The 27042-nt window shown below is 45.5% G+C and overlaps 1 protein-coding gene across 1 annotated transcript in view; it reads right to left on the bottom strand.

Moving 5' to 3' along the window:
- Positions 1–6045: 6045 nt before the first annotated feature.
- Positions 6046–27042, bottom strand: part of LOC309853311 (sialic acid-binding Ig-like lectin 5) — a 31078-nt gene continuing 10081 nt past the window's right edge. The window contains exons 9-18 of the mRNA XM_082711144.1: positions 23653–23923; positions 14667–14853; positions 14221–14601; positions 13759–14037; positions 13521–13568; positions 9992–10249; positions 9626–9910; positions 9217–9316; positions 8799–8880; positions 6046–7224 (exon numbers count right to left, since the gene is read on the bottom strand). Coding sequence (XP_082567270.1) covers positions 7042–7224; positions 8799–8880; positions 9217–9316; positions 9626–9910; positions 9992–10249; positions 13521–13568; positions 13759–14037; positions 14221–14601; positions 14667–14853; positions 23653–23923 — 2074 coding nt within the window. The 3' untranslated portion in view covers positions 6046–7041. The remainder of the gene's footprint in view (positions 7225–8798; positions 8881–9216; positions 9317–9625; positions 9911–9991; positions 10250–13520; positions 13569–13758; positions 14038–14220; positions 14602–14666; positions 14854–23652; positions 23924–27042) is intronic.

Genomic DNA, 27042 nt, shown 5'->3' on the forward strand with positions numbered 1-27042 from the left:
TGTGAGTTAGAGGTGCTCCACATCCTTGTCAACGCCTGGTAATAGCTAATTTTTAATTTTAGCCATTCTGGTGTTTTTGTAGTGATACTTTATTGTAGTTTTAATTGCACATTCCTGAAGGGTAATGTTATTTTTATGTTTTTTAACTGAAGTTTAACCAACATACAATGAGGTATTAGTTTTAGGAGTACAATATAGTTGTTCAACAATTCTATATGTACTCTTATAGAGTACATATCTTACAAACCCTTATAGAGTACATATAGAATTGTATATGTGCAATTCAAATAAATTGCCTAACTTCATGTATTAAGAAACTAGATGAAGAAGAATAAATGAAACCCAATGTTAGCAGAAGGATTGAAATAAAAAGATTAAAATGGAGATGATTGAAAGAGAATGGAGCAACAATGAGATAATCAACAAGACCAGAAGTTGGTTCTTTGAAAAAGATCAGCAAAGTTGACCTACTTTTACCTAGAGCAACTAAGAAAGTAAAAGACTCAAATTACAAAATGAGGAATAAAAGTGAGGACATTATTACTGATTCTACCAAAATAAAAAACGATTATAAAAGCATACTGTGAATAATTGTACACTAACAAACTGGGTAACCTGGACAAATGAAGACATTCCTAGAAACACATAAACACTAGCAAGACTCATTCATGAACAAATGGAAAATCTGATCGATCTATAATTAGTAAGATTGAATCAGTAATCAAAAACCTTCCAACAGGGGTGCCTGTTAGGCAATTTACTTGAAGTCTTTCTTCCTTTTTAAGGTAAGTATTTATAGCTTTCCACTTCTCCCTGAGCACTGCTTTCACTGCATCCCATGAATTTTGGTATTCTGTGTTTTAGCTTTCTTTTGCCTGAGTTATTTTCTAGTTTTCCTTGCGATTTCCTCTTTGACACCCTGGTTGTTTAGGAATGTGTTTTTTTATTTCCACATATTTGTGAGTTTTCCAGTTTTCCTTCTTGTCATCAATTTCTAGTTTCATTCCACTGTGACCAGAAAAGATGCCCTGAATCATTTCCTTCTTTTCAGATTTATTCAAACTTGTTCTGTGGCAAGAGGAATCCTTTTTCCCCTATTGCAATAATCCTCCTTTTCTTGTTGCAATAATCCTTTTGAACAAAGTTTCTATCTAAATCCATTTATTTTTTTAATGTGGCAGACTGGAGGATGAAGCCAGGCTTTCTCAGCCTGGCTACAGGGGGCCCTTGGAGACCAGATGTCAGCCAGAGTTTCAGAGGGAAAATTAACCTTGTCTCCTTCACCTCAGGTTCCACCTATTGCAAACTGACTGTCCTTGCCCAAAAAGCTGCCAGGTCAGCTCCCACTTCCTTGCTTTGTATCTGATGTTATCACTACCTGGGCTGCTTTTTCCTCCTAGGCTTGGCCAACTCCTGCTTGCCCCTCAGGATGGAGCTTGAAAAGAGTTTCCCCTCAAAATCCTTTTCTAACCCTCTTCCCACCTCTGAGGCAGAGGTCAGAGCTTTCACCCTTGTGTCCTCAGACCATGGGCTCAACTTATCTGTTTAATATCCTATTCCCATCTTTATAGAGGCCTCATCATGCTGTGTTTTAAAGGTTGTGTATTTCTGTCCCTTCCCTGAATCCCATGGATGAACTTGAGCTCTTCTGAGGCCGAAACAGTTATCTTCTTCGCCTTGGTGTTCCCCAAATAGGCATGCAGTAAAAGTTTGGAGAATGAAGAAATGGGAAGAAAAGTAGGGATTTCTCAAGGTGTCCCTCACAAATGTTATGCAAAGTAACGGACTGTACTCAATTGTTTTGTAACTGGCCAGGAGTGAAGTGGTGTTTGTGGTGACCTTGAAAAGAAGAACTAGAGAAAGTTGGTCATTCTGTTGAAGTATCTGTATGAGTGCAGAGAAGGGTGGCCCTAACCCAGTGCTTCTCAAGCAGTGACCTTTGTGCACCAACCTCCCCACTCCATTTACACTTGGCAATGTTTGGAGACATTTTTGGTAGTCAAAGATGAGTAGAGGAAGCTCCTGACATTCTGGGGGTAGAGGCCAAGGCCATTGCTTAACATCCTACAGTGCACAGGACAGCTCCCCACCATGAAGAATCATTCAGCCCCTAATGCCCAAATACCAATAGCACTGAGGTTGTTAAACCATGCCCTAATCCAACACATGGGAAGCTACAGCGCAGGGGGTGGGAATCAGGGAGGAAATGCAGCTTGTCTGAGGAGGTGGATTTGAGGGGGATCTCAAAAGATAAGTATGTGCCATAAAGATGGAGAAACCCCTTTATCCATCTATTGCAGTGAGATGAAACCATGTGAAGGAAGCATGGAGAGCACAACAGGGCATGGATGTTCTGGGAGTGACAAGGATGTGGCTGAGGTGTGTGAAGGATGGTGGTTGAGAGAAAAGGGTGTGGTAGGTGACAGTGAGATTGTGAAAATTCCTGAGTTGCTCTCATTGGAGTTGACCCCTCATCTGGAGGGAGAGGGGCAGTCACAGAAGGATGTTTAGCAGGGGAGGGATAGATGGCCTAATGGGGAACCTAGAGGCTGAGGAGGCAGCTGTTTTAATGGTCCTGGGGAGAAAGGTCAAGAAGACCTGATCCAGGCATGCGGGGGGGGGGGGATAGATTGGGAACTTGGTGACTCATGGGAATGGGCGATGAGAGAGGGGGAAGTGAAACAAAACCCCTGGATGTGAAGACTTGAAATAGGCCTTACACTTCTCCTTCCTCGCTTGCACATTAATGGCCTTTCCCTGGGACCACAGGGTTAGTCGCCCACTTGATCAGGGTTTGGTAGACAACTTGATATCGTGCGTCTATAAATTGAAGCCTAGAGGTCATTTGACCAGTCAAAGGATTGCCTGGGCAGCGTTCGGCCCTTGGCTGAGTTCACTTTGACCAGTATCCAAGAGTTGCTCACCACACACTGGGGACAGAGCCTCCCTGTGTGCATTAATTCAGTGCATTCTCAAAACCACCAAATGAGCTAGGAAATGTTATCTTCATTGGAGGGAGGAGCAAGTGGAAGCAGCAACAGGTCAAGTGGTGAAATGGGCATTTGAATAACTTTGAAGAACTTAAGTCATTTTTCTTAATTAAGGGGAAATTCATGTAACATAAACTAGATGATTTTTTTCATAAACTAGATGATTTTTATTTATTTATTCCTTTAAAACTAAATGATTTTTTTTAAGATTTTATTTATTTATTTGACAGACAGATCACAAGTAAGCAGAGAGGCAGGCAAAGAGAGAGAAGGGAGGAAGCAGGTTCCCTGCTGAGCAGAGAGTCCGATGCGGGGCTCGATCCCAGGACCCTGAGATCATGACCTGAGCCAAAGGCAGAGGCTTTAACTGAGCCACTCAGGCTCCCCTAAACTAGATGATTTTAAAGTGAATGATTTAGTGGCATTTAGTACATCCACCATGTTGTACAACCGCCACCTCTATCTGATTCCAGAATGTTTTAGTCACTCCAAAGAGGAACCCCACACCGACTAAACATTCACCCTTTCCGCAGTCCATGGCAGCCTGTAATCAGCTTTCCATCTCTATGAATTTACTTATTTTACGTATTTCATATAAATGGAATAATGAAATAAGTAGCCTTTGTGTCTGGAGTACCCCACTTAGCATATTTTTGAGGTTCATGCACGTCATATGTATCAGGACTTCAGCCTTTTTTTATGGCTGAATAATACTCTGTTTTAGGGATAGACCCCATTTTGTTTTTGCATTCATCCGTTGATGGGCATTGGATTGTTTCCACGTTTTGGCTACTATGAAGGGGCTTAAACATTTAACCAGTGTCCACTACCAACATCACAAAAACCACTTAGACGGTCTCTAGACCCTGTGATTAAAGATTAAAGCAATGGTGGAGAGATTAATGTGATCTCCTTCCAGAGGAGGGAGCTCCAGAGTCTTCCCCAGGATAGCAGGAAGGGGTGGAAGAAGGCTTAATGCTGCAAGTTGGGCCTTAAGTACTATTGGGGCACTTTATACCACGGCCAAGGGGACCTCATGGCTTCCAGTGGGGGAGGAAAAGATGCAGACTCATGAGATTCAGGAAGCGATTCAGACAGTGACCTCTTAGAGGAACAGCCAGAGAGGAGTGTAAATTGGAGAAGAGGAAGAGACCTGTTTCACCAGAACCCAGTGAGTGCCAGACCAGAAATTGTGCCCTGGTGGGACATAGCAGTTAATGGAGACATGGGAGCATGATGCCCTCCTTGCTAAGATGGTGGGTATCAGACAGCATGTCCTGTGGAACATTCCCACATCCTGGAGGGAGAACCTAGGGGAGAACCAGACATGAGGAAAGACATGGAGCCAGTCTGGGATGCATTGAAAGTGAGGAGCCTGTGGTCCTTCAGTGAGACATGTCCAAGAAAACATGCAGGTTTAGAGTCCAGGAGAGAGCTCTGGGGTAGAAATACAAGCTGGAGGCCCCAGCAGAGCCCAGGCATGTTGTCCCCTTGCACCTGAGTGGTAGGCATTTCATAGGTTTCCTGAGCCCACTTCATGTGTTGTGTCCAAGGCTGAGTTCTAAAAGCACAGGGCCAGACATAGTCCCTGCCCTGGGGGAGCTTAGAGTTGGTGGAAATCAGAGTTAGATAATTACAAGGATAATATTTTAAAAATCTTTTTAAATTTTTATTTATTTATTTGAGAGAGAACATGTATGAGTTGAGGTGGGCAGAAGGAGAGAGAAAGAAAGAGAAGCAGACTCCCCTGAGCCCGGTACTAGGCTTGGTCCAGACCATGAGTTCATGACCTGAGTGGAAACCCCATCTTTTAAAAAAATCTTAATGTAAATTCTGTTAAAGAGTACTATTCAAACAGAAAAGGGCACAAACCACAAATGTTTTACTCAAAAATGTTTCAGAGAGTGACCACATCTGAGCAGTTAGGACCCAGATCAAGATACAAATCATTACTGGAAGACCCCAGGAGGGCCCCACTGGACCCTTCCTGTCACTACCCCCCAATGGCAACCAGTATCTACACTTCCAATGGCAAAGATTAGTTTTGTCTGTTTCTTTTTTAAAAATTATTTTTATTAACATATATTGTATTATTTGCCCCAGGGGTACAGGTCTGTGAATCATCAGGCTTACACACTTCACAGCACTCAGCATAGCACATATCCTCCCCAGTGTCCATAACCCCACCACCGTCTCCCTCCTCCACTCCCCCCAACAACTCTCAGTTTGTTTTGTGAGATTAAGTGTCTCTTATGGTTTCTCTCCCTCCTGATCCCATCTTGTTTTATTTTTTCCTTCCCTACCCCACAAACCCCCCACCCTACCTCTCAAACTCCTCATATCAGAGAGATCATATGATAATCATCTTGGTTTTGTCTGTTTCGAAACCTCACATCAAAGATGTCACATAGTGAAGACTCTTGCGTCTGGATTATTTCACATTATGTCTCTAAGCTTTTCACGTGTTGTACAGAGCTGTTATTTGCTTCTTCCATTGTGTGAATACGCTGCAGCCTATCTACCTTACTGTTGATGGGCATTTGGGTGGGTTCAATTTTTTCCTGGCAGCCACAGCTGCCATGAACGTTCTCGTACACATTCGGTGAATGCTTCTTTGAACTTGTGCTGGACACACACCTTGGAATGAAATTGCTGGCTCCATTCTCAGTGTCAGTTGAGAGTGACCAGCATTCTCCCAAGGGTCTTGTACCAGTTCTCACTCCCCTCCCCCTTGACAATGTAGGAGAGTTCCAGTTGCTCCTCATCTTCACCAACACTGACATTTTTACACAAGGGCCATGCTAACCTTCTCGGGTTCTTTCCAATTTTAGGATAGGTGCTGCTGAAGCATACTTGATATTCTTTAAGGAAAAAATGTCATTGTGGCAATGTAGACACAACTTACAATCTACTGTTTCAAGTGCACACTTAGTGGCATGAACTGCATTTACATTGAGCAATTGTCGTTATCATCTGTCCCTAGAATGGGTAAAATTCTATACCCATTAACCATTAATTGTCCATCCACATCCCCAACCCCTTTTTAAATAATGGGTTTTTAAAGTACTCCATTTTATTGTAGTTTAAAAAAACATAAATTTTATCATCTTAAATATTTCTAAGTGCGTGGTACAGTAGCATTAACTACATGTACATCATTAAGCTCTAGGAAGTGTTAATCTTGCAGAACTGAATCCCTACCTACTGAAAGCTTTTTCTTGTTTCCCCTCCCATAATCCCCCTTTACCTTCTGTTTCTAAGAATTTGGTTACTTTAGATACTTCGTATAACTCGTCTCATGCTGTGTTTGTCTTTTGGTGATGGCTTATTTCACTTGGTGTAGTGTCTTCAATACTTGATGTTCTTGATACCATTTTTACTATTTTAATCATAGTGGTGGCTGTGCAGTGACCTAGCACTGGGGTCTTTACTTGCATTTTCTTGAAAGCTACTGAACTAAACACCTTTCTATATGCCTATGGGCCCTTTGAATATCTCGCTTTTTTATTAGGTTGTGTGCCTTTTTCTTACTGATTTTTGGAAGATTCTTATATATTCTTTTTATACTGTGAATGAATCCTTCGTTAGACACTTGTATTGGGAAATATCTACTCCTGCCAGAGTTCAGAAATATTTTTACTTTTAAAAATAATACAAAGAAAAACAAAGCAAAAGACAAAATAATACATGTTCAAAAGCTGATCTCTCCCTCCATCCTGAGGTAAACTTAACACATAAGGATTTGCTTAACAATGCCAATGGTGCATTTTTTCCCCACTGAACAATGTACCTGATGAATATTATTCCCCATTTCACAGAGAAGGGAACACAGGGAGACATGGGGAGGTAAAGTGCCTCGCTTGATGTTTGAAATCAGGAATCTGTTATTTTCTGCCACTCTAAAAAGTGTCACATTCCAATTTATAAACTTTGGTTCTGAAGGCTGTCAACTCCTAAGGAATCAGTGTCTGCTATACGTTTCTTCAGAGATGTCCTGTCCAGGCTCCAGTCAGAGCTGGCTCTCCTGGAGGCAGGGATCAGGTTGGGGTTATCATTTCTGGATCTTGATCTCTGCATACTCAGTGGTCTCCTGTTTCTGAAAGTTGTGCGATTTCAGCCCGTGGAAGCTGAGGCTGGCGTAGTAGAGCTCCTGTTCCTTCTCTGAGGGGGAGGTGGCGGCAGCTGAGGGCAGGTGGTCTGAGGGGCTGGCTGAGCAGCGTTTGCTCAGGTGATCCTGAGTGGAATGAATGAAAGTCATTGGAGCTTCCCTTTGGGTCTGGAGAAGGGAAGAATGGGCTGGGGTGCACTTACTCATTTATCCACTTCCTGCCCATTTCCTGAGCATTCATCTATCCATTCATTCATTCACTCATTCATTCATTTGTATCTTTAACAAATTTTTATCATGATGACATTGAATCCTTACAACTCCCCCCACTCCCCTGTGGATGGTATAACTGTTGTCCTCATTTTATAGATATTAAAACAAGAGTAAGCAAGGTCAAGAAACTCTTCAGCACACATAATCTCTGATCTCAAACAGCCTATCAGGACAAGGAGACAGTACCAAATTGTCACACGCACGCACACACACACACACACACACACACACACGCACACACTAAAATTGTAACTTATGATCTGGTACACAGGAGCAGCATCGACCCAGGGGCTCACACGATGCTGGGAACGTGCCTGTGATTATTACAGGGAGGCATGGTGACGGTCTGCCTGCATAGGGCAGAGGGATATTCAAACTGGAGTGTGAAAGGTGAATTAGGGATCTGGCTAGTGCAAATGAGGAAGGTCAAAGGAAATCATGTGTGCAAAGGCACAAAGTTACAGAAAACGAGCCCTGCCTGGGGTTAAGGAGCTACTTTTGTGGGCAGGGGAAGGAAGTGGGCTGGAGAGCTCAGCAGAGGACAGGTCATGGGACACCAGACCAAGGAAACTGGACTACATGTCCCATACGGTAGCTCCTAGCCACATGTGGTTACTGAACACATAAAACATGGAGATTCTGAGCGGAGGTGTGCCATGAGTGTGAAACATACCCTGGATTTCAAAGACTTAGTATGAAAAGAAGAAGAAGGAGTGGGGGAAGAGGAGGAGGAGGAAGGGGAAGGGAAAAGGGAAGGGAAAGGGTAAGAGAAAGAAGAAGGAGAAAAAGAAGAAGGAGAGGAAGAGAAGAAGGAGAAGGAGGGGAAGGAATAATTCAGACTATCTCATTAATAATCTGTACATTGATTCTGATGATATGATGGTAAAATAATATTTTGAATGTATTGGGTTAAATAATATATTACATTAAAACTGATCTCATATTTCTTTCTATTTTTTAAATGTGGCCATTAGTAAATTTTAGCCATGTACATGGTTCATATTATCTTGTTGAACCATGCTGATTCAGACAGTGGGGTCACAGGTGTTTGGGTAATTTCTTGCCCAAAGCTTGGGAGGTAAGGTGGAGAGGTGGCGTCGTGGAGGTAAAGCACAGAAAGTGGCCCAGGAGGGAGACAGCGAGGGCTCAGCGGGGAAGGGGCTAAATGGAAAAAAAAAAAAAAAAACTTTGCTAAAAGGGAAATGGGTGGAACTTACTGGGTCTTGCTGATGGACGGGAGGGGAGAAGAAAAGGGGGCTCTCGGGTCTCTGAGTTGAGCCCAGCCGGAAATCCCAAGGGAGGACCAAATTTGGAGGGTCCATGATGGACTCACCTTTTAGCATGCTGAGTGAGCCACCCCATGGTCCATCCCAGGAGAGGCGTGTCCAGGAGGGACACCAGATAGAAAGGGATGCCCAGCCACTCACCTGGGAGACCATTTTTGAGGCTGGATGGAGGCCATCCCTGCACACTGCTTTCCTGGTTGACTTCTGCCTGTAGGTCTTCACTCTGAGGGGAGAGATCAGAGCCTTTCAGCCTGGCTGCTCACAGCTGGGAGCCTGGAAGGATGACTGACTGAGGCAGGGCAGGAAGGCTGCCATCTGGCTACAGAAACTAGGAGGAGAATGCATGTTCTCTTCTCCCTGACAGTGGGAACCCCGTGTGGGAACAAATCACTCCCAGCCTCTATGTCAGGGGCTAGATTCCTGATGCATTTGGACAAATTGTGTCCCCTCTGGCTGCATCACTTCCCCAGGTTTCTTCAGCTCTGGGCTTCAAGTTTGGGAGATTCTTTGGGTCACCCAACCTCAGGAGGCCTTCACTCAAAGCAGAGCCCGCACTCACGTGAAGAAGATGATGAGGTAGAGACAGAGAGCAAGCAGGGTTGTGACACCAGCTCCCCAGATGGCCCCCTGAATCACACCTGTCCTGGCCCCGGGTCTCCCTGCAGATAAGAGACCTGGGGTAAACTCCAGTCCTGCTAAGGCACCTGAGCACCCAGCCTTCTGGAATCCATGACCCAGGGGTGTGCCTATAGCTACCCAGGACTGGATCCTTTGTCCCCACCCCTCTATGTGACCCCAGCCTCCTGTTCCCCTTCCCTTCCCTCAATCCCTCTCCTCTTCAACCTATGGATGACTCTGACCTCTAGTGCCCCTTTGCCCAAGTCAGAGCCACTTATCTCTTCAATGTCTTCATGCGCCCTGATTCATGCGCCCCCTTCCCCGGGCATTGCTCGTCATAACTCCCTGACCTGGGAGCAGCAGGACAGCGGCGCTCTGTTTCCCGTGGGCATTCCAGGCCTCACAGCTGAGTCTGAGGCTGGAGCCCAGTGGCCCGCTGAGGCTCAGGGAGCTGTTGGCCCAGGATCCCACAGAGCTGGAGGTGACGGTCCAGGAGGTGTTGCTGTGGTTCCCCTCCAGCAGCTCCTCCCCCAGCCGCCAGTGCACAGAAGGGGGCAGCTGGGATTGAGCCGAGCAGTGGCAGTGCATGTCCTCGCCCTCCCAGGAGCAGGAGGGACCAAACAGCTTCACGGGGGCTGTGGGCAGACAGCAGAGAGATCAGAGGAGGCCAACCTCCCCAGCGCCCAGGCATCCTTCCCAGATATGTCCCAACTCACTCTTCACAAGGAGGCTCACGGATGCTTCCAGGGAGCCCAACAGGTGCTGAGCTTGGCAGATGTATCTCCCATGGTTCACCAGTTCCACCCGGGGAAACTCCAAGATCCCAGGATTTGAGGGTTGTGAGGGCTGCAGAGTCAGGCTATCCCGGGTCCAGCTCACCCTGGCAGGAGGGTTGCTATCATCGATGCAGACCAGGCGCAGGGGCTGGCCCTCCTGGACTGGGAGAGACGAGCCATTGCTCAGAGCCTCAGGTCCTGGCAAGACAGAGAGAAAGCTAAGCCCTGGTCCTCACTGGGGGTATTGCCTCTCTCTCAATCTCTCTCTCTCTCTCTCTCTCTCTCTCTCTCTGTCTCTTTTCCTCACATCATGCATATCTGTTTCTTCTCTTCCAGCACGTGATTGAACCCCATGATCATGAGGTCAGCTGAAGGGGACAGGACTGAGAGCAAGCACCCATGTACAGAGGCCCATGTACATTCTGTCTTTCTCTAAGTTCACTAAGACTTGTCTAATTTAGTTGTGTCTGAGAATTCACAGTCTTGCGAGAGAGATACCCAGAATCAGGTGTCATAGAGCAGTGTGATGTGTTTTGTGATGGGGGTACATTGTGCTCAGGGGAACCCTGAAGATGGGAATTCAGTGAGATTGTCAGGGCACGGAGGGCTTCCTGGAGGAGGAGAGGCTAAAGTGAAGCATGAGAGGGGCCAGGAGCTAGCATGGAAGGACATTGCTGGAGGCTGGCACAGAAAGTGTAGCCGCAGCTAAGGTGTGAAATGGCTCTGCATGCTCAGGGAAGAGTGGGCAGTCTGTAAGGCTTGAATGAGTGTTGACATATGACATTGCTGAGGATTCAAAAATAATAATAGATTAGGGAAATAATAGATTAGGGAAATAATAATAGATTAGGGAAACCACAGTAACAGTGGTTTATTGGTATGTGTTTAACAACCAGCTCATTGGGGAGGAGGAGGGGAGAAAAAAAGTCTTGATTTGCCAATTTCCTTGGTGTAAATACTTCCCTGTTGGCCGATTTCAAGCACCCGACTAAATGTCACTGAACTCAGAATTGGGAAAACATGGACACAATTGGCTCTTGCCTGCCAGTGAGAACCAACTCCAGTATGTCACTGAATGCAACGCCTCCCTCAAAAAACCATGTTTTTGTCTAACAAAGTCACCATATGCTAAGTCAAAGGGCCATTATTAGGCTGGAAATAAACCCTTTCAAGTAACACACAGCTGATCTCCTTCATGGAAAAAGAGCTTCTTCAGATCATTAAGAAAAAGTCCACAAAGAAATACAAATGACTCTTAAGCATAATGAAAGCTACACAACCTATTTACAAAATGATTATTCAACTTAAAATGACAGTGAATTCACTTAAGATATCAGCAAGGATGAAAATGTTCAGCAGGTTGAGATTATAAAAACAACGGCTTCTATTCAGTATGATTCAGCAGTAACTGTAGAAATTGCAAACATACCCCTTGATTTGAGACTTTTCTAGGAAATTATCTTACAGACACATGTATACATATGGAAGATGTTTATACAAGTTATTTGTTTCTGTATTATTTGCCTTAACAAAAGTCTGGAAACACCATGGCTTTCCACCAGTGGGGACTCATTAAGTAGTTCGCAGTATAATATACTTCTAATTGGAAGACCATGGAATCCTCAGTAAGAATGAAGAAGCTTTCCTACGAATGCATAGAGAAAGTAATGTACCAATGTCACTTACTTAGTTGGGACAAATGCATCATGGTGGTGTTAATACTTTCAAAGACAAGGGAAGATAGATGAGGGCTTATAGAAACTCTGTACAATGTAAACTTAAAATTACTCCACCATGAAAAGTTTATTAAAAAATAATAGCTAAGTGAGAGGCACCTGGGTGGCTTAGCCAGTTAAGCGACCAAATCTTGATTTAGGCTCAGGTCTTGATTTCAGGGTCCTGGCACTAAGACCAGCCCTGAATGGTTGGGATCTGGGCTCAGTGGGGTTTCTGCCTGAAGATTCTCTCTCTCTCCCTCTTCCTCTGCCTCTCCCCCAGCTCAAATGCATGTGTGCATGCTCTCACTCTAAAATAAATAAATAACTCTTTAAAAAAATAATAGCTAAGTGAAATAAGTCAGCTGGAAGAAAGACAAACACCAGGTGATTTCACACATATGTGGAATTTAAGAAACAAAACAAAAGAGCAAAGGCAAAAAGAGAGAGAGAGAAATCAAGAAACAGACTCTTAACTATACAGCGCAAACGGATCATTTCCTGGAGAGGAGGAAGAGGGATGAGGGGGAAATAAGGAGATTGAGAAGGGCACTTGTGATGAGCCCCAGGTGAGGTATGGAAGTGATGAATCACTATATTATACACTTGAAACTAATGTTGCATTATATGTTGACTAAATGGAATTTGAATGAAAATTTTAAAAATAATAGAGATGCAGAGGAGTTATATAGCATGGTGTGTACGTATGTGTGTGTGTTTTTAAATGTAGATGTGTAGATTGTATTTGGAAAAATAACCAAGAGGGGAGGTACACAGGTACCAAAGACTATTTTATTCTTACTCCATTTTGCTGGGGACTGGATCATGTTCTCTTTAAGCTCATGTGTCTAAGCCCTACCATCCAATATGGTGGTATTTGGAGGTATTTGGATGAGTCTTTGAGGGTGATTAGGGTTAGGTGAGGTCATGAGAGTAGGGGCCTTGGAAGGTATCAGGGCTCTTTTTCTTTTTTAAAAAGATTTTATCTATTTATTTGTCAGAGAGAGAGAGCACAAGCAGAGGAAGCAGCAGAGGGAGAGGGAGAGGGAGAGGGAGAAGCAGGCCCATCGCTGAGCAAGGAGCCCAAGGCAGGACTTGATCTCAGGACCATGGGATCACGACCTGAACCGAAGGCAGACACTTAACAAACTGAGCCACCCAGGTGCTCCTGGATTAGTGCTCTTATAAGAGGAGACACCAAAGAACTCACTTTCTTTTAGTTGTGTGAGAGAAAACAGTGCCAGAAAGCAGCTGTTTATAAGAAGTTAGCTCTCATTGGGAACCAAACTGGCTGGCACCTTGACCTTGGACCTGCCTCCGGAAATGTGAGGAATGAGTGTCTGAGGCTTAAGCCCCTCTGTCTGTGGTATTTCGTTATGGCAGCCCAAGCAGACCAAAACGCATTTTGTGTTTACTGTTTTAAACAATAATACTATGATGTGGAAGGGAATTGCAGGAGTAGGTGGGATCCAGATCCTAAGGGGAATGAAGGGAGATTTGCAGGAGAACGTAGCTGGGACACTGGGGATGGCCACCCCCATCAGGCACAGAGATCATGCAGTGCCCTTGAGAGCCGGGTCAGCGGTGGGGAGAAACCAGTTTCTACCTTGAGGAGCCAGTGGGCTGCTCCCCACCTCTGCTGCCCCCACACCTGAACCTTTCTCCCACCTGAGTTCTGAAACCCCAGCTCTGCTCTGAAGGATGGAGACAGATGCCATTTGCATCACAGCCCAAGATGAGAGATTGTACCCTACCTGTACCTTCTCTTCGGAACACACTGATGGTCAGGTTCTGGGGTGCATCTGAACAGATAGATAGACACAATTGTTTTCAGAGGCAGAAGGTCGGTGTTGGCCCTTTTCCCCCAGAAACTTCAGAAATGAGAAAGGGATGGAGTCTGGTGTTTTCTTTCCTTCCTCCCCAGGATTCAAGAACCTGCCCGCCCAACACCCCCAGCCCTCAGGCACCCTGGCACCCTGGCCTGGCACTCACAGGACACGTTGAGCTGGACAGTCCTCTCCGTGCTCACACCAGCTCCAGGGAAGTTCACTCGACAGGTGAGGTTGGTGCCGTGGTCTTGGGGCCTCGGGGTGAGAGTGAGCTTGGGGGAGTGGGGAGCCTTGGAGCCCCAGGAGGGGAGGGCGAATCCGATCCAGGAGAAAGTGGGGGGTGTCCCCCTCTCACAGGCCCATGGCACGCTACAGGTAATGTTCTTGGGGTGGCCAGATTCTAGGGGCCCCTGGATGTGGATGTCAGGTGTCTGTGTCAGAGCTGAGGAGGAGAGAGAGATCCTGTGGTGGGACCCTGAGTGTGGCCCTAGAAGCAGCCTCCACCCCAGGCCAGCTGTCTCCTCCCCAGCCAGGATGGAGATCAGGGGGTCCTTCCCAGCCCTGCCCCAGGAGCCCTCGAGATCCATGCATGGGAATGTGTCCTCTCTTGAAGCCCATTCCTTACCCGTCACAAACACGGAGAGCTGATTCTGCAGGTAATTATATCTCACCGAAGACCCTCTCTCCACCCTAAAGAAGTATGTCCCCGAGTCCCTTCTCTGTGCATCTCTGATGTCCAGGGAGCAGTCGCAGGCCTGGAGGTTTCCAAGGAGGCGGAATCGGCCCTGGGTCTCCTCCTGCACTTTACGACTTGGGTTGTTTGTGGCCACTGGAGCATCGTGGTATGAATTGGCTCCTTTCCGGAACCAGTAGCCATAAGCTGGTTCACTATTAGTGTATTCATGGGGGTGGGAGCAGCGGCAGGGTACAAAGGTGCACAGGCCCTCCTGCACCATCAGGGATTCCCGTACCTGCATCTGGTATCTTGTATACTGATCCAGGGACCCTGTGGAGAATCGAGGGTGAGTGGCAGCTCCAGCCCACTGGGCCCCCTCCCCTCAGCCCACTCACCTGCCCATAGCAGAGACAGCAGCAGCGGCAGCATCTTTGGGGTGAGAGTCATGGAGCTGCCACAGGACAGAGAGGAAGCCCCAATACGAAGGCCAAGGCTAATGTCTGAAAAGTGACTGACCACAGAAGAGGAAGTTGGTGCTGGAACACTGGCGATGACAGCACGGACCTTGAAGACTAACAACTTCTACTTTCCAGATGGGGTCCCAGCCACCCACCACCCCCCAGTCCCTATCTGCAGCCTCAGGAAGCCCCAGGAAGGCAGGGACTACCTGGCCAATTACAGCTTCTAGAAACCCCAGATGGTCAGTCCTGCCAGTTGTGGGATGCAGGAAGGGTGAGCAGGGGAACCTTGAGGCATGAAAGGTGGGGCTACCTCCCCACTGTGGAAGAGGGAAGTGATTGATGTGTAATTAATGAGTGAGCACAACACCTACATCATGAACACCTCCTTTCAGGGCTGTGGAGTCCAAGTAGAGAAGGACAGACTCCATCTCTGTTCTTAAAAACTTCCCTAACACCCAAGGGGACAGAGAAACTCCAGGCTGTAGCAGCTCCTGTTGGTACAGTGTGAGCTGGTGGATGCATGGGCAGGGCCTTGTAGGAAACACCATTGCTCTGGGCAGCTAGGAGGTGAGTTCCCAGGCATGAATGGCCAGAGTGGACAAGGACCAGGACTCCCTGGTATTCCAGGGCTTGCTGGCCGGCTCACAGCCCTCTGCTCCAGGCACCCCAGGTGTCACCCACATCGAGCCACACCTGAGAGCTGGGCATTTGCAGCAAGGTGATTGCACTGCATGACGTTGAGGGAGAATGCCCAGGCGTGCCTGTCCCTTCTCCCCTCCAAGGCTCATTTTCCCCAGCGGTCACATGGAGGGATCGCAGTGCCCAGCTCTTGTCTGTGGGAGAATATGAGGACAGTGGTGGGCATTTTCCAGGGACTTGGGTGTGGCCATCTTACATGTCAAATGTCTGGCCCTGCCCATTCCTCAGTGGTACTTCATATTCCTGCTTTTGGTAAGAAGGTCCTGCTGGCCAGCTGTGTCTTAGGGTTCCTTTGTCTGTGGCCTCCCACGAAGAGATCATGTGTACCAGATGCTCACTGTGCTGCCTTGGGAAGGGGTCTAATTCTGTGCATAGCTGGAGGTCTATATTCACAGGTTGTTATGGGCTGAGTTGTGTCACCCTAAATTTCATGTGTTCATCTCCAAACTTCAGTACCTCCAAATATGACTATCTTTGGACATAGGGTCTTAAAAAGATCATTAAGGTAAAATGAGGCCATTGGGGTGAGCTCCACTCCAGCAAGAATGGTGCCTTTATAAGAACAGGGGATTAGGAGGGGCCCCTATGTGGTTCAGTCAGTTAAATGTCCTGGAATCGAGCCCCACATTGGGCTCCCTGCTCAGTGGGAGTCTGCTTCTCCCTCTGCCTGCTGCTCCCCCTGCATGTGCTCTCTCTCTCACTCTCAGAATAAATAAATAAAATCCTAGAAGAAGAAGAAGAATAAGAAGAAGAAGAAGAAGAAGAAGAAGAGGAGGAGGAGGAGGGGGGGGGGAATTAGGACAGAGACATGCACAAGCAGAAGACCACATGAGCACAAGGGGGAACCAGCCACCTACAAACCAAGGAGAGAGACTTGTGAAGGAGCCTGTTCCGCCCACAATGTCTAGCTTCTAGAGTTCTGAGAAATGAACTTCTGTTAACTAAGCCTCGGGGTTAGTGTACTTTGTTATGTTAACCCCAATAAACCAACGCATGGGATTTTCAAGAAGGCGGATGTGTTCACACAGGTCTAGTGCTCTGTGCAGGCTGGTCTGGCCCATGCTGGTCACAGTCCACACAGTGGCCAGTGGCCAGTCTGTAGGGTGGGGCCACTCCAAGGGTGGAGGAGAAAGGAAGGGGCAGGTTTGGTAATTGGAGGAAACACCTGCTGCTCTTCTGTGCTCTAATCTCTGCCTTGCTCTTACTTAGATGAACATACCTCCCCTTCTCTCCCCAGGTCAGGATAGCCTCCATGGGCCTCTGCTCAAGCTGGCCCCTCTGCTGGCTGAGCCCGTCCTCCTGCACCCTGAGCACCTATCTCCCATCTGTTGAGTGGTGGGTCCTGGGAGCTGAAGTAAGACTAACCTTAGTCTATTCGTCTGTTTGGCCAGAGAACCAGGGACCCAGTCTTCCCAGGGCAAAGCTCCCAGTGTGAGGAGCCAATGGCTAACACCTCACCTTGTGTGGCTGTGGTGGAAGTTATATATGAGTGTGTCTGTTGTGTTTGTGTGTCTGTGGCCTGTGTGTCCGTGTAGGTGCATGTGTGTTCGTGTCTGCAGTCTCTCTGTGTGTCTGTGGTATGTGTGTTTTTCTTTGGTCTGTGTACATATGTGTGTGTGTTCTGGGTTTTTGGTCTGTTGTGTGCATGCCTGAGGTATGTCTATGTATATGTGTGTGTGTGTGATTTCTCAGTGTGTATTTGGAGGTGTGTCTGTCTCTGTGTGTGTGTCTGTGTGTCTGTTTGAAGTTTACGTGTGTCTGTGTCCTCTGTGTGTGCATATCTGAGTTACTTGTGCATGTCTGCTTAAAGTGCCTGTGGCATGTGCGTGTGCATATGTGTGCACACTCAAATGTCATTTTCCCAATGACAACATCCGTGGACAACATACTGAAAACTATAATCCATTTCATATTCTCTCTGTATCTTTTTCTTTCATTTTTCTTCAAACTCCTTATCACAAATCAGCCTAAAATATAATCTGCTCAATTATTCTTTGTCTCTCCTGCTGAATCCACCCTGGCTAGAAAAATGCTTGGCATACACTAGGTGATCAATGAATATGTACTTTAAGAATTGTAAGGATAGGGGTGCCTGGGTGGCTCAGTTGGTTAAGCAGCTGCCTTCAGCTCAGGTCATGATCCCAGGGTCCTGGGATCGAGACCCACATCGGGCTCCCTGCTCAGCAGGGACTCTGTTTCTCCCTCTCCCTCTGCCTGTTGCTCCCCCTGTTTGTGCTCTCTCACTCTTTGTCAAATAAATAAATAAATAAAATCTTTTTAAAAAGAAGAGTTGTAAGGATATTGGGATGCCTGGCTGGCTTGGTCGCTGCAGCATGTGACTCTTGATCTTGGAGTGGGTGTTTGAGTGTCATGTTGGGTGCACATATTACTTAATAATGAAATCTTTATTTAAAAAAATAATTATAAGGATATTTAGGATAATAAAAATAAGATTTCTGGTTGTCCACAGTGAAAAAGTATATATTCTTCAGAACATACCCATCTGGGATTATCTGAGTTTAGCATTTTATTACCTTTGAACCAATTTAAATGCTATAATTTATAGATAATTAGCAATGCAAATAATTCTTGTCCAAAGACATACACATACATTCTGTCTCCTTGGGGAGGGGACCTAAATCCCCCTACCAAGCCACTTTTACATGCATCCACAAATTCATTTCAATATTCCCTTATTCCACATAAATTTGGGCATCTTTAATTTCTGTCTCTTTCCCTTGTTTGTAATGAGTTAAATAAATAAAATGGGGAGTTGCTACTCAGTGGATATGAAGTTTCAGTCCTGCAAGTTGAAAAAGTTCTAGAGATCCTTTGTACAACACAGTACTTACAGTTAACACTGGTGTACACTTAAAAATTTAAGAGGATAGATCTGATGGTATGTGTTTTTGCCACAATGAAAAATCTTTAACACATGTTTATTTTATATCTATAAGGGTCATGATATTCAGAAAAAAAATCTTCCTTTAACAGAATAAACAAACAAATTCATTTGCACCTCTGTGCATGTGTTGACTTTTTGTCTTGTGGTGTGTTCTAGGCATTAGGACCTGGTCCCTGCCCCCTTAGCCAAATAAGATGGTTCATGTTACAGCTTGAGTTCATGTTAAAGGATTTTGCTATTTCTGCTTGAACAACTGGGAACTACTGGAGGGTTAGAAGCTGAAAATGACTCTTGGGTTTTTAGAATTCCCTCTGGCTTCTCTATGGAAAACAGATTGGGGATGGGCAGAGAGAGGGGGAGAAGATGAATTTCCTTTACTGTGTATTTATGTTTCCAAGATAGAAAGTGAGTCCTTGGAGGCAAGAATGTGCATTTCTTACAAACAGTGCAGACTTGCTTTGTACACAATAATGACAAATTTCAGAGTAGGTGATAAATACATGTCAAGTGGCAGTATTTACATAAAGGTAAACACACAAATAGCAGAATCTTGCATAAAGTACTGTTTTAATTCTGGTTAAAAAAAAAAAGTTACATATAGGTGACTTTTCTCTCCTTGCATCTACTTACTTACAACCAGAAGAAATAGTTTGGAAGACCAGAAGTGACAGGTAAACAAAAATTTGTTTATCTATTTTTCTGTGTAGGGGCTGGGGGAAATCAGCAAAGTGCTTTCCTACTGTGTGGAGGTGGGTTAGGGATGGGGAGAGAATTTGGGAGACAATGGGCACAGTGCTCTCATGCCTGGCCCCTCCCTTTGAGCTCCCGTATCCAAGACTTTCCCTTACCCTAAGAGACAAAGCAGCTCAAAAAATTATTTATTTGAGAGAAAGAGAGCATGAGAGGGGAGAGGTCTGAGGGAAAAGCAGACTCCCTGCTGAGCAGGAAGCCTGATGTGGGACTTGATTTGGGGATTCCAGGATCATGACCTGAGCCAAGGGCAGTTGCTTAACTAACTAAGCCACCCAGGTACCCCAAAGCAGCTCAAGTTTTTCTCATCCTTCCTTTTCTAGAGGTTTTCAACCTCATCAGGGAAAAGACAAATGAAGTCAGCGTCCTGCAGAATATTGGCTCTGGGGGTGATCAATGGTGAACCCTGTTTTTGTGCTGGGGGAACTCAGATAAAGGGTTCCCTGGGAGGAATCTGATCACTTGGTGTAGTAGATCCTGGAGGGACCATAGGGGAGGGGGCTGGTGGAAGTCAGCCCCCATGCAGGCGATCCTGAGCGGGGAAGGACCAGAAAAGGAGGAACAGAAATGGAGGGATGTTGGATGGCCATGAAGTTCCTGTTTCCAGTCCTATTAACAGGACCCAGTCTTCCTTCCACTTACCAGCTCTGGGGCTAAGGACAGCATGGGCTAGTAACTGCAAGAATCACCGGGGCAGAGGTGGGACCCTTGGAGTGGTTGAGACCACCTATCAGGGGACAGGAAGGGTCTAGACAGAAATGTGAGAAAACATGGAAAGAGGAAAAACCCATCCCAGACTGAAAAAGTGAAAATCAATTCAAATGCAGAAAGAAAAAAAATCTTGAAGTTATTCAGGCTTGGTAGGAAGACAGTTACAAAGCGGAATGGAAACGTTATTTCTCCCAAGGTCTTACAAAAGCTCTAAATGCCATAAGGACCCCCTCTTTGAGTGATCACTACTTTCTTGCCAACAATGTCCCAAGACTGGCCTTGTTATTCCATCTAATTACTGGGGCCACCTATGCCTAAACCTCACCTCAGGACAACACCCAATCCTTGGTTAACACCTTCAGGGAACAAAGAGCCCAAGTCTGAGGAGGGAAGCACATCCTATGAGGTCCCAGACACCCCTGACCAGCATCACTGACTTAGGATATCACCAGACCCTTTTGTAGGCTCCTCTCACTCTGCACTGGGGGCTGATAAATTGTTGGCATTCTGGGGGCTCTCCATCCACTGACTCTCCAGGAGACATTGACCCCTGGAGAGTCTCAGGGGGGGTGGTGGTCCCGAGAGGGGATTGGTGCTGTCCGTGGTGCTGAAACAGGGTCATGCTTTGAGCTCAGGTACCTCCCAGCTCAGCAGCAGGGAGGACCCATATGCTTGTGACTGGATTTGGGGCCAGAAGGGGAAAAGGGTGGGGATGGATGGAGCCAGAGAAACAATCAGGAGTGGGCAATGCTGGCCTCCTCTCTCTTCACCTGCCACTCTTCCTATTCATTCTCAGGCATTGTTCCTCCTGTGGATGAAGGGACTGCCTGTCCCTTCTGTGTGAGCCTTCTTGCTAAGGTCCTCGGCTTACTGGCCTCTTGTACTGCTCCTTTCTTTTTTTTTTAAAGATTTTATTTATTTTTTTGAAGAACAGAGATCACAAGTATGCAGAGAGGCAGGCAGAGAGAGAGGGGGAAGAAGGCTCCCTTCTCAACAGAGAGCCTGATGCAGGGCTTAATCCCAGGACCCTGGGACCATGACCTGAAAGGGAGGCAGAGGCTTTAACCCACTGAGCCTTCCAGGCGCCCCTGTACTCCTCCTTTAAATAGCTTACTTCATCACACACACACACACACACACACACACACACACACACACACTTCTGAAAGTGAGGAGGCTAGTCTTCACATTTGACAAAAGAGAAAATTTAAGATCAGGGTCAGGGATATTAGACAGTATGCCTGGATCCCGTTCTCCCGCTCCAGTGCCTCTGGGCAGGAGAAGATATCTCAAGTTTGATGGAGAAGGTGTTTCTTGGACATGCATTTCTGGCTGCAATTGATCCCCCTTGCTGGGGGCACTGGGCCTGCCTGATTGTTAAAAGGGCTCCCTTCCAACCAGGAGAAAAATGGCCCTACCTAGCTGTCTTCTGTCTCTCAGGATTTGGGAAATGATGGGTCTGAGTGTCTTTCCTCTGTTGGATGGGAGGACTGAGATGCTCTCCTTCTGTGTTAGTACTCTAGCTCTAGGGGCCTAAACCAACTCACTTTCTTCTTACTGCATTCCAGAGTTCTCCTTTGTTTCTTGCACCATTTACAGGGTTTCTAGTTGCAAGTAGAGGGAGGAGCAGGGAACAATGTGTTGATGACAACTTGTTTCGATTCAAAGTCTAACCATCAAATTTTTTTCCTTTAAAAAAGAGTTTTATTTATTTACTTATTTTTTAAAGTTTATTATTTTTTTATTTTTTATTTTTTAAATTTTATTTTATTTTTTCGGTGTTCCAAGATTCATTGTTTATGCACCACACCCAATGCTCCAAGCAATACATGCCCTCCTTAATACCCACTATAGGCTGACCTAACCCCCAATCCCCTCCCCTCCAAAATCCTCAGTTTGTTTCTCAGAGCCCACAGTCTCTCATGGTCCATCTAACAATCAACTTTTTATGTTTTCAACAGATGGTTGGCTCATGTTACCCAGCATGACATTATCATAAACAGAAGTCTGACAGCTGTCCCTCTTGGATGTAGGGAAGGGAGAGTTAGGTCCCAAACATTTTTTTACACCACACCAGCATCTCCCATTTGTTTTTAGGAGTCATTTTATGACTTTATGGCCTTATACTTTATCCCTGTCATGCTTTTGGTGCTACTGGTGGAGGTAGGGCTGTTTTTATTTAAGTTGATTTTTAAATAAAATATTGGGCTTTTGAGGAGGAAGATTAAAACTTCCTGCATGCCTCCACCAACCATCTCAAACCTCACATCTATTTTCAAGTTTATTTTGAAGGATAAGAGGGTGCCAGACAGATGAAGATCTGGTGATGGGTCTTCCTGGAAAAAGGATGTGGATGCACAAAGATGGTGAGGAATTCACAAGCAGGAGAGCACTTAGAGAATGGCATGAGGGACTGATGGGTCAGGATATGGAGATGCAGAAGTAGACTGGGTAAAGTTGAAAACAGCCTGGAATAGAGGTTAGACAACCGTGGGTTGTCTGCTTTTGCAAATAAAATTTTGTTGGAACACAGCCACATTAGTTCATTTGTGGAATGGCTATGGCTACATTTGCACTACAAACACAGAGTTGAATAGTTACTAGGGTCCTTACAAACCCTAAAATACTTGCTATCTGGCTCTCTAAAAAAAAAAAAAAAAAAAAAAAAAAATTCTGACCCTTGACCTAGAATGTCAAATTAGAAGCTTGTAAATTAGTCTTTGGGGCTGAGGAGATGGAGAGGTATTTTTTTTTTTTTGACAGAGAGAGAGAGAGATCACAAGTAGGCAGAGAGGCAGGCAGAGAGAGAGGGGGAAGCAGGCTTCCTTCTGGGCAGAGAGCCCGATGTAGGGCTCGATCCCAGGATTCTGGGATCATGACCTGAGCCGAAGGCAGAGGCTTAACCCACTGAGCCACCCAGGTGCCCCGATGGAGAGGTATTTTGACTGTGGTCAGCCCTGAGTTTTAGGAAATTCTCTAAATGTTAATATGTGATTTTGCTTCTAACAAGACTAGTAGGAGGCAGGCAGGATGGAAAGGGAAGATTCAGGAAGGGAGAGGGGTGATGCTGGAGGCAAAGTCAGGAAAGGGACCCATGGGGAGGATTTTGTTTTTCTGATAAATATTCAATAATATTTATCATTAAATAATACATCTGGATCTATAGTTTATTTTTTCCAGCTTTATTGAGATATAGTTGACACATAACATTGTGTGGGTTAAATTATACAATGTAATGATTTGATATATGTATACATTACAAAATGATTACAACATGGGAGGGTTTTGAAAGTGAGACTGACACATTGCTGGTGTCCCAACAGAATACACCCAGCCTAGGTGAGATGCCACCAACACCTTTCTGTTCAAGGGGGAAGGAACTAGTGTGCACCAAACTCTCACAGTGCATCAGGGCCTCTGCTGGGTCTTTTCTTTTCTTTTTAAAGATTTTATTTATTTATTTATTTGACAGAGAGAGGTCACAAGTAGGCAGAGAGGCAGGCAGAGAGAGAGAGAGGAGGAAGCAGGCTCCCTGCTAAGCAGAGAGCCCGATGCGGGACTCAATCCCAGGACCCTGAGATCATGACCTGAGCAGAAGGCAAGGGCCCAACCCACTGAGCCACCCAGGCGTCCTGCTGGGTTTTTTCTATATGCACTTTTATTTACTCCTTGTGGCAGCCCTGTGAGGTGGGACTTCTTATACCCATTTTGCAAAGCAGGAAATCAAGTCATGAAGCGGTAAAATGGTTTGCCTGACGTCATACTGTTGATAAATGAGAGCATGGATTCCACCCCAGGCCTCTCTGGTTGTAAAGCCTTAGTTTTATAGCAGGAAACTCACATTCAGGAGTTTGTAAACCCATTGCCTATGGGGTTGTTAACTCTCCAAGAATCAGCCTTTGGTTCCCCTTCCTGGAGGGTATGGATGCTCTCTCCCAAGACTGATGCACCAGATGGTTCCTCATTGGGTCCTGATCTCTGAGTATTCTGCATAGGTGCCCTTCTCCATTCTGTGAAAGCTAATGGAGGCATAATGCAGGTCTTGCTCCATTTCTGAGGTGGGGGGCACTCCTGCAGAGATTGTGGGGTCAGCAGGGAGGTCTGACTTGGACTCCCGCTGGTAATCCTGTTTAGAGAACAAAGAAGGGGTCAGAGGAAGGTGGGGGTGGGGGTCTGAGGTAGGGTGAGGAGAAGGCAGAGAGGGTCCATGAAGTGAATTTGATTCTGACTGGACATTGTTCTTTGTTCCAATCTTTTATCGAACATTTTTTATATGACAAATCTAACACTATTGGTTGTTTTCAAATTTTACTAAACAGTCACTCAGACCTGTGTGGAAAAGACTATTATTTTACAGAAAGAGAAACCAGTTCTCAGAGAGGTTACACATCTGTGATCATGAACTCAACCCCAGTCTCTCCGGCACAGGATACATGGGAGGGTGTTTACGAAAAGCTCACTTTTCTTCTGGGTATGTCTTCTTCATTCTCACACTGCTACCACATTCACAACACCTCTGACACCAGATGTGTGGGGTTTTCACCACAAAAAACAATTCTCCAACACTAGCTGGGTGGCCTACAGTTCAACTCAATTCTGATGCTCTCTACCCAGAGATAACACCAAATCCAGAGATTAAAGGCTCAGATTTACAAGGAGCCCCACCCCCACTTCACCTGCTTAGAGGTCCAGGTTGTCACCTGTGTTTGTCACCTGACAGCTCTGACCAACTGGTTATAAATTAGCAATTGTCATGAGCCCCACCTCAGGTTCCATTAATTTTCTAGAGTGGCTCACAGAACTCAGGAAAGCAGTTTACTTACTGTTTACCAGCTTATTATAAAAGAACGTGATAAAAGACACAACACAGATGAACAACCAAATGAAAACATGCCCAGGGTGAGGTGTGGGGAGAGAGTGGAGGCTTCCACACCCTCTCCAAATACATTCCCGTCATCTCCATGTGTTCACCAACTTGGGAGTTCCTTGAACCCCATACTTTGGGATTTGTATGGAGACTTCATCATGTAGACATGATCAATCACTAATTCCATTTCCAGCCTCTCTCCCCTCTTTGGAGAATGGGGGAGGGGCAGGGATGAAAATTACAAGCCTCTAACCATGGGGTGGTCTTTCTGGTGACCAGTCCAAACAGGAGCCCACCCAGAGTCACCTTGTTAGTACAAAAGACGCTCCTATCAGGGCGGCTGGGTGGGCTCAGTGGGTTAAAGCCTCTGCCTTCGTCTCAGGTCATGATCCCAGGGTTCTGGGATGGAACCCCGCATCGGGCTCTCTGCTCAGCAGGGAGTCTGCTTCCTCCTCTCTCTCTCTGCCTGCTTCTTGGCCTACTTGTAATCTCTATCAAATAAATAAATAAAATCTTTAAAAAAAAAAAAGATGCTCCTATCACACAGAAAGTTCCAGGGGATTTTAAAGTATGACCATTTTCTGCTACAGACTAGTTTCTCTCTAGATTTATGGTAATATTTTTCAAAAGTATTTCCACTTTCCATCTTCCCATTTTCTCTTGAACTCAAACCAGTCAAGTAAAATTCCTCTCCCAGGAATCCAGATTTGCTTTTGACAAGAAACAGCTGTGACACACACCATTTGCTAAATTTAAGGTTCATTTCTGAGAACCTATCTTGCTGGACTTACTAGCATTTGAAACAAATAAGCATTCTCTTCTCTCTGAAGCTTCATCTCCCTTTGGCTATCAAGACCCAACCCTACACTCTCCTGGTCATTTCTTTTTTCTCAATGGTTTTCTTGTAATCTCCACCCTGTATCTCTGTCTCTCGCACTTACTTATACTACTCAGGGTAATCACACTGGAGTCCTCTTTGGGATTTATGAACGTGTATGGACATCCATAACATCTATGACATCTGTAGAGTTATCACTGGCATCTATCACACCCATTAAGTAGAGGCAGTGAACTATCTTTGCTCATATCCCACATACACTCTCTCAATCCATTAGCAAATCCTGATTCATCATTGTTACACACAACTAAGTCCATCTTATGGACTGAACTGTGTCCATATATTGAATTTGTAAGTTGAAGCTCTAACACCTCATGTGACTATTTGGAGATGAGGTCTTTAAAGAGGTAATTAAGTTTTAACAAGGACATTAGGGTAGGACTCAAAATGACTCATGTCCTTATAAGAAGAACAGACAGTGGAGATGTGTGTACACAGAGAAGAGGTCAGGTGAGGATATAGAGAGGAAGCAGACCATCTGCAAGCCAAGGGGAGAGTTTTAGAAGAAGACACCCTGCAGGTACCTTCATCTCAGACCTCCAGCCTTCACAACTGCTTCTGAAAATGTTTCTGTAGTTTAATCCACTCCATCTATAGTATCTTGTTATGGGAACCCTAGCAAACTGACGCAGTCTGCTTTCCCTCTCACCTGGATTATTGGAGTGTCTTCCTTATCTGGTCTCCTCTTTTCTGCCCTAGCCTGCTATAGGCACTCTCAGCAAAGCAGCCAGAGTGATTCCATTAAAATGAACATCAGTTTGGGGAACCCAGCTGACTCAGTTGATAGAACACACAACTCTTGATCCCGGGGTTGTGAGTTCAAGCCCCACATTAGGCATGGAGCTTATTTAAATTAAAAAAAAAATAGCATCAGTTCATGTCTGTGAAATAACAGAAATATAGATAGATATAAATATAAATATAAATATAAATATAAATATAAATATAAATATAGATTCCTGCACAGATTTCCTAAAACCATTATAATTTACTAAGTGAGAAGAGTGCTAGGAGCATCTTCTGTTCTAATGTTCAGAAACAGAGCTCCTAAATCCTTTGGAATTTCTTGGATGACAGCGGCATCTTTTGTCTGAATGACATAAATCTGGGTGGGCTCCTGGATGGGGGCTGGTCACAGAAAGGCCAAGCTGTGGTTAGAAGCTTGGAAGTTTCAGCCCCATGTCCTCATCTTCCAGGAAGGGGAGAAAAGCTGAAAATGGAGGTAATGATCTATCATGTCTATGTGAGGAAGCCTCCATAAAAATCCCCATAGTACAGGGTAGGGGGTGAAGGTTGGGGAGCTTCTGGGTTGGTGAACACATGGAGGGGCTAGGAGGGTGGACACACCTGCAAAGGGGATGGAAGCTCCATGCATCTCTTCCATCTGGGTGTTGATCTCTAGCCTTCATCACATCCTTTTATAATAGACCGGCACCCAGTAAGTAAACTACACTCCTGGGTTCTATGGACGGCTGTGACT

This window comes from Mustela nivalis, assembly GCF_964662115.1.
Source record: "Mustela nivalis genome assembly, chromosome: 18".
In the NCBI taxonomy this organism is placed as follows: Eukaryota; Metazoa; Chordata; class Mammalia; order Carnivora; family Mustelidae; genus Mustela; species Mustela nivalis.